We start from the raw sequence: 14,952 nt of genomic DNA, 5'->3' as shown, positions 1-14,952 counted from the left end.
TGCTTCGTTTATCCATATCTAATGTGACATATAAAAACCATAAGAAATATGTAGACAAATAATAATTGTGGTTGAAAACTTGAAAGCTTTGCTAGAAATTTAACAATTACATATCCACAATTGTGCTATTTAGATATGCATAGATAAAGGAAAGATGGAAAAACGCTTCATGGTTGACATTCATTTCCAAATATCAAACACGTCTAGTGCTGATGAACTAGATTGTCAAAGCAACTTACCTCCCTGAAAACTGGTCCACAGTCACAACGCAAATCCACGTTATATGTATGTGGAAATTCTGCACTGTTATATGAGCCATATTGAACAAGTAGTAAGCTGTGGCTGGAATTGCAGCTCAACCACAACACGTGCAAGGCTCAATTGCAATCTCCAACCACACAGTATTTATTGTTATCGGTTATGGTGATTATGCTATGACAGAAATCTAAAATTTAACTAATCAGGAAATTTAGTACTCAAATGTTTTAAATTTGGTTGTGACTAATCTTGTGTCATAATGGCGATGCACATAAGAATTAAATATATTGAAACCTCAAATTATGTCCAATTATTCTTATTCAAAACCCAACATAATCAAATCAACAATCATTGAAGATATAAATTGAAAGAATGTCTTGTTGGTGTTTTCTTGTTTTGCTTTGGTTTGCTTTTTTTCAATGTCAAGATACTTGGGTTTGTTTGATAATTTATCTAATTACCTTTTATCAAAGAAAAACCACATTAAAAATGTAACACTTCTGATTGAAGTTTCCAAACCTTCATTTAAATCCAGGAGGGAAGGTTTAGCTGTTACTTATCAATCTGACATAGTATTCTTTGTAGTACTCTTCTACAGTGTTAAAAAAATTAAAGCTTCAATCTAAAGAACAGTAGCTAATTACAGCTGGGCCTTCATGGAAGTGAGTAGTGCAGAAGTTTCAGGAAATAATGCACTCTTGAGGATTTAAGTGGGCATCTTCAGAAGAGTTACCATTGTCAGACAAGTCAAGAAAAACATACTCATCATCATCATTTTCATCTTCAAAATCTGCTCTTGAGTATCTATTCTCCACATTTGGCTGAGATTGGCGTCTTTGCAACCTTAACACACGCATAATCACGTCTGGTGTAAGGCAAACACGTGAACAATCTTCTCTGCCCCGCCTGTTAGCTTCCATTATCTGCAAAAGTCAATCAATGAATGAAGTAAGATGGCTGTTTCCGCCAATAAAATACATCTATTATGTGAAGTTCAAGAAGACAAGTCAATACCTCTTCCACATTATCTGGTAGTGGAATCAATTGATCTGCAGTAGGTGCCCATATTTTGACATTTTTCTCAATACCACTTGTAGCAAGTATACTTGCATAGGGATGAGGCTCTAGACAGTTAACCACATTTTGATCACCTATCATCAAACGCACAAGTTCACCACCCTTCTTCTTCCAGACAAATATCCGGCCACAGTCAGATCCACTGACCACATACTCTGTGTTAGGACCAAAGAAATTTACACCCTTCACAGTCTGGTTATTCCGGTGTCCTTTATAAACCTGTGGAGCTTGTGATTCATTTCTCTTCTCAACTGACACTAATTTTGGGTTTGAACCCAAGCCCATTCCCTTTTGGAACAAGTAAATAAGTTCATCATTGTAAGAGACAAGCAATTCCCCCTGGTTTGAATAAGCCAAACCTGTGATATGAACATGATCATTGCCAATGAGGTGTTGTGGAGAGAATGAATCTACAGGGCAGAACTCATTACTTGATGCATCCCAATTGTAGTTTCGAATGTCATAAACACGAGCATATTCATCTGAACCACCAACAGCCAAATAATTTGGATTGGTAGGATCTATCACAATTGCATTCAGTTTTACAGGTGGAGGGGACTGCAGCTTATTTCCCCCGAAGGTGTGGCAAGTAAAAATCTTTGTTGCAGAATGGCTTCGCAAATCAAACTGTGAAATAATAATGATGACCTTGCTTAATCATGAATTTCTATTTAAGCTATATATCAAATTCTAGAGTCAAAATAGTTACATATAGCAGAAGGCCAAAGCAATATTTCATGAAAAATTCACCTAGTCTTGAAGCTTGAGTGGATGTTTAATTTTGCATGGACTAATGTGCAAAACACTATTGCACTAAACTTCAAAGCACTTGGAGAAAAAAGAAAGAACAGAACTTACATGTTGGACAACTCCATCTTCACCACAGCTATAAAATATGTGTGGGCTTCCAGGTTCTATGGCAAGTTTATGAGTACGGCCCTTATGCTTTGCTAGCTTTTTTGTGTCAACCCGGCCATTGTCCATTATTTGGGCATGTCTTATCTGTAAATAAATAAAGCACTCTTATATCATATCACATAACTTGCACATGTCTGTTATATTTCCTACCTGTAGACAAACAAATCTGAGATTTTGTTGCTTTTAAATTGCCACATTTCTGCCTTTAAACATTAAAAAAAATTACCGAAACCTGGCTATAAGAATTTGAAACTGTACTTCAAAACCATGTCATTTAGAAAAGTAGAAATCTGGTCTGTGCCCTACAGTGACCACTGGTAGATATTTAGCAAAGAACTATACACAGATTTGCTATGAGTAAGATTTACTGCAGGAAAGGGACCAAACAGCAGACAATTGAGTTTGGCCTCTTGTTTGCACAAATGTGGATTTTCAACCTGCATCTTTCAGAGCTATAAAAAATACATTTTCCCATTAACATTACAAATGCAGATGCAGAACAAACCATAGAAAAAACTCCCTACAATGATGTCTTGGTTTGGTCAGTATTGTGATCGATGAAGGATCATAGTGGCTCATCTAGTGACTTGTATGTATGCAATTATTTAATGGGCAATATCATATTTGCCAGGTGTAATGGCAATGGGAAATCAAGCAACGGAGGGAAGATCCTATTGAGAAAGTTGTGGCGTATTAAAGTCAGTCTGGCACATGGTACCATATGGAAAGTTGCATGAGCTGTCAAGCCTTTATAGTTGCTGCAAGTAATAAACCATGACCGGTGTGCTGACGATTGGAAAAGACATTCCCTAGGATGGTTGTCCACTGCATAACATGTCCCTAAAGTGTGTCTTACAACTGACCCTAGAAACATTCCCTAGAATGGTTGAGGAATTGCATTCATATCCATTGTGTTTGTGCAGCATGAAGTTGGGAATAAAAACAATTGCAATTGGAAGGGTGTTCGCAGTCAAATCCTGTTGCATTTTCTTTTCCTGCGTGAATTGAACGGAAGGGCACAAAAAAAGAGTGCACAATTTGCAATAAAAAAAGAATGTGAGATTTGCAAATGAAATGGAAATACCCAAGGGAAGGCATCATTTCCAGTCATTGGAAAGCAGTTGCACACCATTGACAGTCAGATTTTTGGGACATTTTATAGTGTCATGTTTTTGCTTCACAAACAGGAAAGGGTAAAATCTAAATGCATGATCCAGTATCAAGGGCAAAATCCATGCAGGAGATTTGCAGCAAACAGAATGATTCTCCTTCAAATGCAAGAGTTTATAAATCCTCACCATCACAAGGTGTTGACCCCCAAATTGAAAATCGCTAACATTTATAGCTGATTATCAGGAATTGAGGCTCTAGGTTTTGAACTCCAATATTTCTTGTCGCTTTTCTAGGCACTTTTGTAGGGGAAAGATTGTATTATTGCTGATTTTCTATTCAGAATTACACTTGAACAGATCCAAACCACCCCCACTAATTTCCCATGTCCCCAACAGCTTAATGAAGTGCTTTCAGAAACTAGGAACAAGCAATTAGAAATAACCATTCAACACGAGCAACTATTAAAAGAAAACACAGCCCAACAACAATCTATTCAAAAACATGTTGATGAATAAAATTTGTGGGTGCAAGTGGTTAAGGGGAATAAAGTACCTCCAAATGTGGAAACGGCTTTCCAAGCAAAGTTTGAAGAAAAGGCATATCAAACTAGGGCACTAAACCTTCATGTTTGTGGCCGCCCTAAACCAGCTGATCCCTTCCAAGCAAGACAAGCATTCTTGAGTGAATCTTTGGACTTGAATGATATCTGTGTCAACAAATCTTAAATACTACTAGACAGCACCCTTGTCATCCAATTCTGAATTGCAGGAGAGAATTTGCAATCTCATTGAGATACAGTGAAACTCTTTTCCCTCCTGTAAAAAGTATCTGTTGATACAGATCTCACACAATCCAAAGTCAAAGAGCTTCATGGTGCAGTCACGATTGGGAGGGACCTCAATGAGATCTATCCGGACCGTGCAACAAGAGTAAACACAACGAAAGCAAGACAAGATGATGGAGGCAATGTAGAACTAATTGATTATATCATGAAAACTGTTTACAATCTGCCGGCAACATGCAGGCTACAAGGTTCGGCTCATTGGCTTGATACAAACATGCTCAATTACAGTCTCGGTCAATACCGGACCTCTCAATCTCAAGATAGATCTTCCCGGTTCCAAAAACTGATTACTACAAGCCAAATTACATTGATTTATATGGTCTAGAGGGATCCGGTCGGCCCAAGAAAAATCAATACAATGATGAACATGATGAAACGTGTAAAACCACCAGGTCGGCCTCCGCCAATGAGAATCCTACGAAAGATCCAAAGGAAGAAGTGCGGATTAGAGGGAAGGTCGGCCACATGCCAAAGAATGCTGGAAACAACAAACTGGGCTCCGCAAGCTAAGGAAAGGATCCGCAAGATCCAGTGAGCAAATGCAAGAAAATGCAGAAAGAAATGCTAAAACTACAAAACGAAAAACAAATGTTTTTGGTTGATGCAAGATTGCCAAGAATTGGGGATGCTCTTGCATTAGACATCTGGGGTTGTTGAAAAAGTGAGTCCCTCACTTTGCTGGGGTCAGAGGAAAACCAAGGCGGCCCACCTCCGCCTGAGAAATCCAAGATGAATCTTCAACTGGTCTATCCTTCCATTTCACAAGATACTCCTTGTATTGACTGCTCTGGGTACTGCACCCAATCCTATTGTCCAAAATGTCTTCAATCTGATCGAGTTCCTTCCGGGGCAACTGTTTCTCCAAGTCTGCAATATTGTCTTCATTGAAGTCTGATTGATGATACTTATGTAGATCTGCAACGACGTTGAATATAGGTGAAATACTCAAACTATTCGGTAGCTCCACTTCATATGCATTTCCGGAACTGAATTTCCTCAAGATCTTGCAAGGTCCAAACTTTCTCATCTACAACTTGTTATAGGTTCCGACTGGAAATCTTTCCTTTCTCAGGTACACCATCACTTCATCGCCAACTTCAAATTCCTTATGTCTTCTCTTCTCATCTGCTTTCTCCTTATACTTGCTGTTCATATCCTCCAATTGTTGTTTAACCTGAATATGTAAGGCCTTCATGTGATCTGCAAATTCTTCTGCTTCTACACTCCGCTCGTCTTCATTGCTGATATCCCTCAATTCTGATATACCTCTAGGGTGTGCTCCAGTAACAATCTCAAAAGGTGTTCTTCCGGTACTCCTGTTCACTAAATTGTTGTAGGCGAACTCTGCTTGTGCAAGAATCAAATCCCAACTTCCGGTCTTCTCTCCAACTAAGCATCTCAACAAATTTCCCAAGCTCCTGTTTACTACCTCTGTCCATCAATCTGTGGGTGAAAAGTAGAACTGAATTTCAAATCTGTCTTCATCTTCTTCCAAAGTGTCCTCCAAAAATAACCAACAAACTTAGTGTACCTGTCTGAAACTATGCTCTTAGGTAATCCATGTAATCTCACCACTTCCTTGAAAAACAAGTCAGCTATATGCACTGCATCTGATGTCTTCTTACAAGGTATGAAATGAGCCATCTTCGAGAATCTATCCACCACCACAAATATAGAATCATTCCCTCTCCGTGTCTTAGGCAATCCAAGTATGAAATCCATGCTTATGTCCTACCAAGGTCTCTCCGAAACTGTCAAAGGCTTATACAATCCCACATTCTGACTACTACCTTTTGCAACCTGACAAACTCTACAGCTCTGCACAAATTTTCGGACATCCTTATGAATTTGAGGCCAAAAGTAATGTTCACTCACCAATGCTACTGTTTTGTCAACACCAAAGTGTCTTGCTAATCCTCCATAACGCTTCTCCTTAATCAAATTCTCCCTCATATAACTCTTAGGTATACACGACTAAACTCCTCTGAATAACATCCCATCCTGAATGAGATATTCCAACCACTTACTTCTATCTACCATAACCGGTGCTCTACATGCTTTCCAAGGTTCTGCAAAATCCGGGTCATTATCATACAAGGTCTTCAACTCTTCAAATCCTAATACTGTCACTTTCATTTTTGTCAGCAAATTTCTCCTTCTACTCAATGCATCAACAACTTTGTTTGACTTTCCACTCCTATGCTTCAACATAAAGGTGTAACTCTGCAAGAATTCCACCCATCTCATATGTCTCTGATTCAACTTACTCTAACTGTTCAAATACTACAAGGCTTGATGATTAGTATACAACACAAACTCCTTAGGCAATAGGTAATGTCTCCACTTCTTCAAGGCTTGAATTATGGCATAAAATTCCTGATCATACATTGAATATCTCCTTCTTGCATCATTCAACTTTTCACTGAAATAAGCTACCGCTCTTCCTTCCCGACTTAACACGGCTCCAATTGCATTCCCACTTGCATCACAGTCCACTTGAAATCCTCTCCATAGCTTTCCGGTGTAGGCCATTCAACCATTGCTTTTACCTTCTCAGGGTCCATCCTCAATCCATCCGCAGATATCACAAATCCCAAAGAGACTAACTCTTCCTTCATGAAAATACACTTCTTTAGATTTATCAGCAACTTCTCTTCTCAAAACCTCTGCAAACCTTGTCTTAAATGTAACATATGTTCCTCCTTTGTCTTACTGAAAATCAGAATGTCATCCAAATTTACAATAACAAACTTACCCAAGAATCTCTTCAATACCTCATTCATCAATCTCATGAAAGTACTTGGTGCATTAGTCAACACAAAAGGCATCATCAACCATTCATACAATCCTTCATTTGTCTTGAAAGCTGTCTTCCACTCATCTCCTCTGATTCTGATCTGATGATATCCACTCTTCAAGTCTATCTTTGTGTAGTATTTGTCTCCACTCAAACAATCCATTATGTCATCCATCCTAGGCAAAGGAAACCGGTACTTCACTGTGATCTTGTTTATTTCTTTGGAATTGGTACACATCCTCCATTCTCCATTCTTGTTAGGTGCTAACACTGCTGGAACTGCACAAGGACTCAAACTTTCTCGGATCAAACCTTTCTTCAACAATTCCTACACTTGTCTATTCAATTCTTCATTCTCTGCCAGTGTCATCCGGTGTGCAACTTTGTTAGGCAAACTAGCTCCGGGAATTAGGTCCATGCAATGACTGATACTCCTCATAGGTGGTAATCCATCAAGCACATTATCTGAAATGATGTCTTCATACTCTGTCAACAACTCCTTTATCTCCTCCAGTTGTTCTTCACGCTCCGGGTTCTCAGTCTTCTTAGGAACTAAGGCAAAACACACGTTCTCATGTCTCCTTCCATCCACCAAACAGATTCTAGCATTCGTACAAACTTCACTCTTCAGGGGCTCCTCCAATAGTAACAAGGTTTGTTTAATCTCATTTGCTACAATAGTGTATATGTTCTTTCTCCCATCATGTATTGCTTGCCTATCAAACTGCCAAGGTCTACCCAACAAAATGTGACAAATATCCATAGGCATAATATCACACAAAACTTCATCATGACAATTTCCAATTTTCAATTTCACCAAGCATTGCTTACTCACTAACAACTTATGATCATCTTGAATCCATGCTATCTAATAAGGCTTAGGGTGTCTCAGTCTTTCCAACTTTAATTTATTCACCATCTCTTTTGAAACAAGATTATCCAAACTACCACTATTAATAACTACTTTACAACACTTAACAAATACCTTACATCTGGTCTTGAACAAATTTCTTCTCTGCAAGGGCTCTTCATCCTCTCTAGTATGACACAAAACTCTCCTCATCATCAACAGTTCTCCATCTTCCGGTTTGTTAGCCGATCCAGTAGGGTTTTCTTCTACCAATGTTGTTCTCCCAGTGTTTTTTGCCTTCTTACATTCGAAAGCACAATGTCCTTCTCCTCCACACTTAAAGCATGTTCCTCTTAACACTCTCTTATCTTGTCTTCTGTCATCTTTTCCATAACTTTCATTCCAATAACTATCAGGTTCTCTTCTCCGATAAATTTTTTTGTCATCCTTCTAGTATGAACTACCATCTTTGCTCACTTCCTTGTCCTTGTTTTGATCTATACAGTTTCCTCTTCCTCCTTGAAATCTTCCTTCGGAAAACCTTCCACCTCTACCTCTCTGTCTTTGCTCATGTCCTTTGTTCAACTTCTCTTCTGCTTTCAAGGCATATCGGTAAGCTTCTTCAACACTCTGCAACTTGATCAAACTGAGTTCATCTTGTATAGACATCCACAATCCATTCAAATATCTCGCAATTTGTTCTATCTCATCATCGACATGTCCGGATCTGATATTCAACTTGTAGAATACTTCGGTATACTCCTTCACACTAGACTCTTTTTGCTTCAAGTTTTGCAACTTCCGGAACAGATTTACTTGGTAATCAGCAGGCATAAACTTCGATTTCAACTTGACAACCATCCGCTCCCATGATTTGATCTTCTCTTTGTCTCTTCTCTATCTATCAACTTGTAAATGTTCCCACCACAGAGATGCATGACCTTTCAACCGGGTACAAGCATATTTCACCTTTCTTTCCTTCATGGTGCCTTCAAAATCAAAATACTTCTCCATCTTCGAGATCCAATCCATTAATTCATCCGAATCCAACTTGCCATCATACTCCGGTGGGGTATAATGTAGTTTGGTGTTCGCCCTACTCAAAACCCTCAAGAACCTCTCTTCATCCGGATCGATTGCCGGTGGTTTTGCTAGTTGTTATGTCGGTGCTTCTTATTCTTCATCTTCGCTCACATCTTCAATATGTCAACCTCTTCTCTGGGCTGTTTCAACAGCTTCCAACCGGGCTACAATTCCTCTCAACATTTCCATCACAGCAGGGTCTGCATTCCCACACGCTCCACCATTCCTATTTCCTCTTCGTGCCATCTTCACATCAGTCCTCCGCAGCTGAAGGTCAGATCCACAATCCGCCACCCCACAACAAAATCTTCAGGACAACGCAATCTCTGGAACGAAATCGGGCTCTGATACCACTTGGTGTAGTCACGGCTGGGAGGGACCTCAATGAGATCTATCCGGACCGTGCAACAAGAGTAAACACAACGAAAGCAAGACAAGATGATGGAGGCAATGCAAAACTGATTGATTATATCATGAAAACTATTTACAATATGCTGGCAACATGCAGGCTACAAGGTTTGACTCATTGGCCCGATACAAACATGCTCAATTACAGTCTCGGTCAATATCGAACCTCTCAATCTCAAGATAGATCTTCCCGGTTCCAAAAACTAATTACTACAAGCCAAATTACATTGATTTATATGGTCTAGAGGGATCCGGTCGGCCCAAGAAGAATCAATACAATGATGAACATGATGAAACGTGTAAAACCACTAGGTCGGCCTCTACCAATGAGAATCCTCCGGAAGACCCAAGGGAAGAAGTGCGGATCAGAGGGAAGGTCGGCCACATGCCAAGGAATGCTGGAAACAACGAATTGGGCTCCACAAGCTAAGGAAAGGATCCACAAGATCCGGTGAGAAAATGCAGAAAGAAATGCTAAAACTACAAAACAAAAAACAAATTGAAAAGAAATGTTTTTGGTTGATGCAAGATTACCAAGAATCGGGGATGCTCCTGCATCACTTCAAAAAGCTCGTATTCAGGTTGTTGCTGCTAGGAAAGAAAACAAGTGAGTTGTTATTAGGGACTGTAGGGCTGCTCTTTGTGATTCTCCCTTGCTTGGGTGGTCACACTCTATACTAGCAGCATGACAACAAATTCTAGTCCCAATGGGTGGTGACAACATCTCCATTGCTTCTTGGAACTGCAGTGGCAATAAATGGTCTTCTCTAGGTACCTTCCAAGATGTTATTGCTAGCTGGGATCTCATTTTCCTCAATGAGGCTCATGAGAGCCTCAAACAAGTCCTCCCTTTTGTTCCATGGTAATCGTGTGTTTAAGCTTCTTGCCATGAGGCCCACAACTCAAGGGGGTTTGTTATTCTAGTGGTGTGGCTTACCTCTTTCAAGATAGCCTCAAGTCCAAAATTTCACTAATGGCTTCTAATGTCCATTCCTAGCAATTTGCTACTCCCCCACCTTGCCTACCTGTTGTGACGTTTTCACACATCGCCCCATTGCAAATGGGGACCCTTGCTTTTTTGCTTTTTAGGGTTTGTTCTTTAGGTTTTTTTAGGGTTTTGTTAGTTGGCCTTTGCATTTTGAGTGCTGTCGGGGAGATCAATAGGGTAGCAAGTACGGCTTGAGTGAGGTCCTGATCCTGAAATTTGGCTAAGTCTGGAATGTCCTGATCCTGAAATTTGACTAAGTCTGGAAACTGAAAAACCTCAAAAAACTAGATTTTGCAATATAACTCCTGGAGGTCTGAAACCACTCTCAAACATCCTGAAAGTATATATAGAATATAACTTAAAGTATAAGAAATTTCTTATACTTAAATGTTATATTCTATAAAAATTATCCTGATAGAGAGTTCGAAAAGTCAAATTTCGCTCCTGTCCTTCACTGAGGATCCAGAGCGAATTTCGCTCCTGTCCCTCTCAGGAGGACCAAGGAGAAGCGCTCCTGTCCCTCACCAGGGGACCAGAGCGAAAATGCTTAGTGGAGTCATTCCTGACCTTGTTTGGACGAATTGAGACATCAAAGGCATGGTGAAGGACGAAATGAGCATGATAGAGCATCCAGACTTGATCAAAAACGATGAAATGATGAAGTTTTTGCCTAGAAGGTCAAATTCGCTCCTGTCCCTCACTGAAGGACCAAAGCGATTTTCTTTATATGCACAATTTTAGACCTTTTTTTGGACATTAACTTTTATTCATAGCATTAAGTAAGATGATATCTTCCTTAGCCAACACTTTTTTTGATGAAAATTGTAACGATTTGGCCTAGAGAGCAAATTTCGCTCCTGTCCCTCAGTGAAGGACCGGAGCTTAAAGTCTGACATTGCTTTGTCCTCGCAGGATTTTAACGACTTGATGATTTGAAGAAGTCCAAAGAGATGCATTTTACCAAATGAATACAACTTGAAGTGCCGTCGTGAAGAAAAATGAACCAAAATGCAAAAATCGCTCCTGTCCCTCAGTCAGGGACCAGGGCGAAGTCTATTGTAGCTCCCGTCCCTCTCCCAGGGACCAGAGCGAAATTCTTCATAAGGCACGTTCTGGGCAAAGATCAAGCAAGTCTTAAGTTCGAAGGCAAGAAAGGAGGTGAGTTGAACCCGTTGAAGACAAATTGAAGATTATAAAACGTCAACAAGGGACCCAAATGCCCAAGTTCGCTCCTGTCCCTCAGTCAGGGACCAGAGCGATTTTTACTTTTGACAAATTTCTTGCCAAGTTACAATGATTTCCAAGCCAAAGATGAATAAGATGGGGCGCAACAAGACCATTGAAGATAATTTTTGAAGATGGCAAAGTGTAGTTGAGCTTGAAAGTGCAAATTCGCTCCTGTCCCTCACCAAGGGACCAGGGCGAAATTTTGATTATCTTGCCTTCCACTTAAGTTCAGGACCACTTCAAGTCAAGGTGAAGGGTGGCAAAGGCGTTTCGATGCATCTCAATCAAGCACAAAGTTACAAGGACCGCCAAAATGAAGGATTTGCACTTAAATACCTAAGTTCGCTCCTGTCCCTCAGGCAGGGACCAGAGCGAAATTTCCATAAAGGCCTAGATTTTGAAAGTTGATCACGTTTCAAGTGTCCAAGGGGATCAAAAAAACTTTATTTTACACGATGAAAACGGTGGCAAATTAATGGAAGCAAGGACAAGTCCAAGACATTCAAGTTCGCTTCTGTCCCTCTCCAAGGGACCAGAGCGATATTTATCATAGTGGTAAAATCTCTCAAAAAATCACGTTAAGAAAAGATCATGCGAGGTGGTAAAGGGTCTAAGGTGTCTTAAGGGGATGATATACAAAGGTTTCAAACGTCGAGAGATTATCAATTGAGCCAAAGAGGCTATATCGCTCCTGTCCTTTGGACAAGGACCAAAGCGATTTTTATTAAAACACTCATGTTCCTTCAAAATCATGACAATGCAAGGACACACAAGATCAAGGACATTATTTAAGAGGCAATGAACGAGGAACCAAGGTTGAAAGATGACGCATTTTGACTAGGGCTTCAAGTTCGCTCCTGTCCCTCTCCAAGGGACCAGGGCGATGATCCTTCAAACATCCATACGCCTTGTGGAAGTCAAGTAGGACAAGCGTGGAATGAAAGAATAGCATTGTTTATCCTTTACAATGAAGATTGAAGTTCGAAGTTACAAAGGTCAAGGAGAAAACACTAGGATCGCTCATGTCCCTCTCCAAGGGACCAGGGCGATAATGGTCATAAAAGGCATTTGTTCACATAAGCAAGACACTCAAGCTCGAAGGACCCAACGAAAGTGGCAAATTCAACGTGGAGATGAGGACTTTGAACGTTAAAATTGCAAGAATCAAGACCAAGATGATGGATCGCTCCTTTCCTCAGTCAGGGACCAGGGCGATGAGGTTTGTATTTTTTTTTCATCTTCCCATTTTGGCTCCAAAACAAACAATTGAATTTATTTTAAATGCTAAATTCGATAGGTTTTTGAAAATTTAATTAAGTGGCATTTAAAAAATAATGCATAACATTTATTAATTAATTTTGCCTATTAAAAATTAAAAAAAAATTAATTATAAAGGCATAAAGTTAATTAATTATAAAATCAAGTTGAGCGCTGGGGTTTATTTTGTCAAGGTCGGCCATTATTATTTATTTAAAATCGTTTTAATTGCCTCATTTTATCAAAGTCGGCCTAGAGGTAAGCGCTTATAAAGGGTGGTGAAGATTGTTATTTTCACATTACCATTTTATCATTCAAGTGTGATTTGAAGTATACAAAGGAAGTGCGAAATTATCATTCAAGAGGAGGAGTGAATTTCAATAGGAAGGTGCAAGCATTATCAAAGGAGTTCGAGTTTCAAGTTAGGCGAACTTGCCAAGGACATTGAAGAACACATCAAAGATATCCCCAAGGGTAGCGAATTAATAAAGAGGACGTTCATTATCCTTCAAGATCAAGTCAAAGGCTTCAAATTTTGATTTTTGCCTGGGCAAATTCCTTTATTTTGCATTTTAGAGTTAAGCTCTCAAGTAAGGTATGGCAAGATCCCTTGTTTTAATTTCGAATTTTGATCGTCATAGCCTTAAATTTTGAATTTTTGAAATTTTGAATTTCAATAAGCTCAATCGTTTTTTAGGAAATAATAACTCAAGGACTTATTATGAAGTTTCCTAAATTTAATCTCTAATCTAGTTATTCATTGCAAAATCATGTTGCTAATTTTGAAATGTTGTGTAGGCATCAAATGGAGATCTCATCAAGAAAAATCAAGCCGAATCAAGGACGATCTTCGCCGGGACGATCAAGCCAGGACAGGGGCGACCTCTTTCAATCCAGCGTTCCAAGGCGAGGTACATCATCATCTTGCAAATCAAGGACAAAAGGAGTTAGGACAAGAGTTAATTAAAGATAGCCTCTCAACGACATCAAATTGAATATCTAGCAAGCTACAAGTGTCAGATGAGGTGGCATCCTAGTCATCACTCCTCCAGTCAGTGTGGTCCACCTCGGCATGTCCAGATTCAATATACCTAACTCATGGAAGGTGGCACAAACTCCGATGTACCTACCCTGGCTATCCATTGGTCGATTTTTCTAGAGAGGACATGTGTCCAAGCAATACAATTATTTCATTGGTCAAGCATTAAATGTTATGTAATGGTTGTAACAAACCCTAATTAGGGTTTTCATTGTTGAATCTTGGCCATTGATCTTGAAATGATCTAAGCCATCAAATTGTATTGTGGGCACTATATAAGCCCAAGCATTTCATTTGTAAAGACTAATTAGCAATAGCTAGAGAGTTAGAAGATAGAAAGTAGTTAGAAGGTGATTAGAATAGCAATTAGAGTAGAATAGGAGGACAAGGCAAGAAATTGTTGCCATTGATTGTAAACAAACTCCATTTTCATTGAAGTAATGGTGAAGTGTGTCGTTTCTTGCAATTTGCATGGTTTCTTGTTGAGTCTTCAATCCTAGATGGTAGATGATTAGATGAATGGAGGAAATGCGATTGATTAATGGTGGAATTCGTATATCCATACTACTAGCAGTTTGTTGATTGCAGACTTGCCTTGTGTAGTCAACTGGAATCGTTCAGCTTAAGCTCAATTTCAATTTGTCGCTTCTTCATTGATATGCATCAACTTGATGGTGTCTATGCCTGCGGTGATGATTTGAACATCATAAAGCTTCCCTTAGAAGATCGCACTAGCCTTGTGGAGATGGTCCATTGATGTCAAAACAAGACCTAGTTAGAGTTTCATCAAAAATCAAATCATTGCTCCTACATTCTTAGTATTAGGATTAGATCTTCTCTTCGCCCTCATCCTTTTTCCATTTTTTCAAATCTAAGCTAGTAAGACCCTGTGTTCCAGCAAAGCAGATCGGAAGTTCAATCATCAGATGTAAGTCCCCTTGTGATTCCAGCAAATCACATCACACCACGAAGAGCTTATCCACACGTAGAGACCCTACCAAAAGAACATTGGAGTCATCCTAACTGATCCTTCATGCGAATCTTCAGCAGTTAGAGACTTTATTCAAGAGAGGATAAGATGCCTTTGGGTATT

At 39.5% G+C, this 14,952-nt stretch overlaps 1 protein-coding gene across 1 annotated transcript in view; it reads right to left on the bottom strand.

Annotated features, from left to right (window-relative positions):
• Positions 1-545: 545 nt before the first annotated feature.
• LOC131038923 (uncharacterized) overlaps positions 546-14,952 on the bottom strand; it is a 120,872-nt gene continuing 106,465 nt past the window's right edge. The window contains exons 3-5 of the mRNA XM_057971509.2: positions 2,194-2,337; positions 1,273-1,962; positions 546-1,181 (exon numbers count right to left, since the gene is read on the bottom strand). Coding sequence (XP_057827492.2) covers positions 939-1,181; positions 1,273-1,962; positions 2,194-2,337 — 1,077 coding nt within the window. The 3' untranslated portion in view covers positions 546-938. The remainder of the gene's footprint in view (positions 1,182-1,272; positions 1,963-2,193; positions 2,338-14,952) is intronic.

Source organism: Cryptomeria japonica, chromosome 3 (assembly GCF_030272615.1).
Source record: "Cryptomeria japonica chromosome 3, Sugi_1.0, whole genome shotgun sequence".
Classification (NCBI taxonomy): domain Eukaryota; kingdom Viridiplantae; phylum Streptophyta; class Pinopsida; order Cupressales; family Cupressaceae; genus Cryptomeria; species Cryptomeria japonica.
Note: the sequence above shows the minus strand (reverse complement) of the source record. Positions and strands in the feature narration are given on the sequence as shown.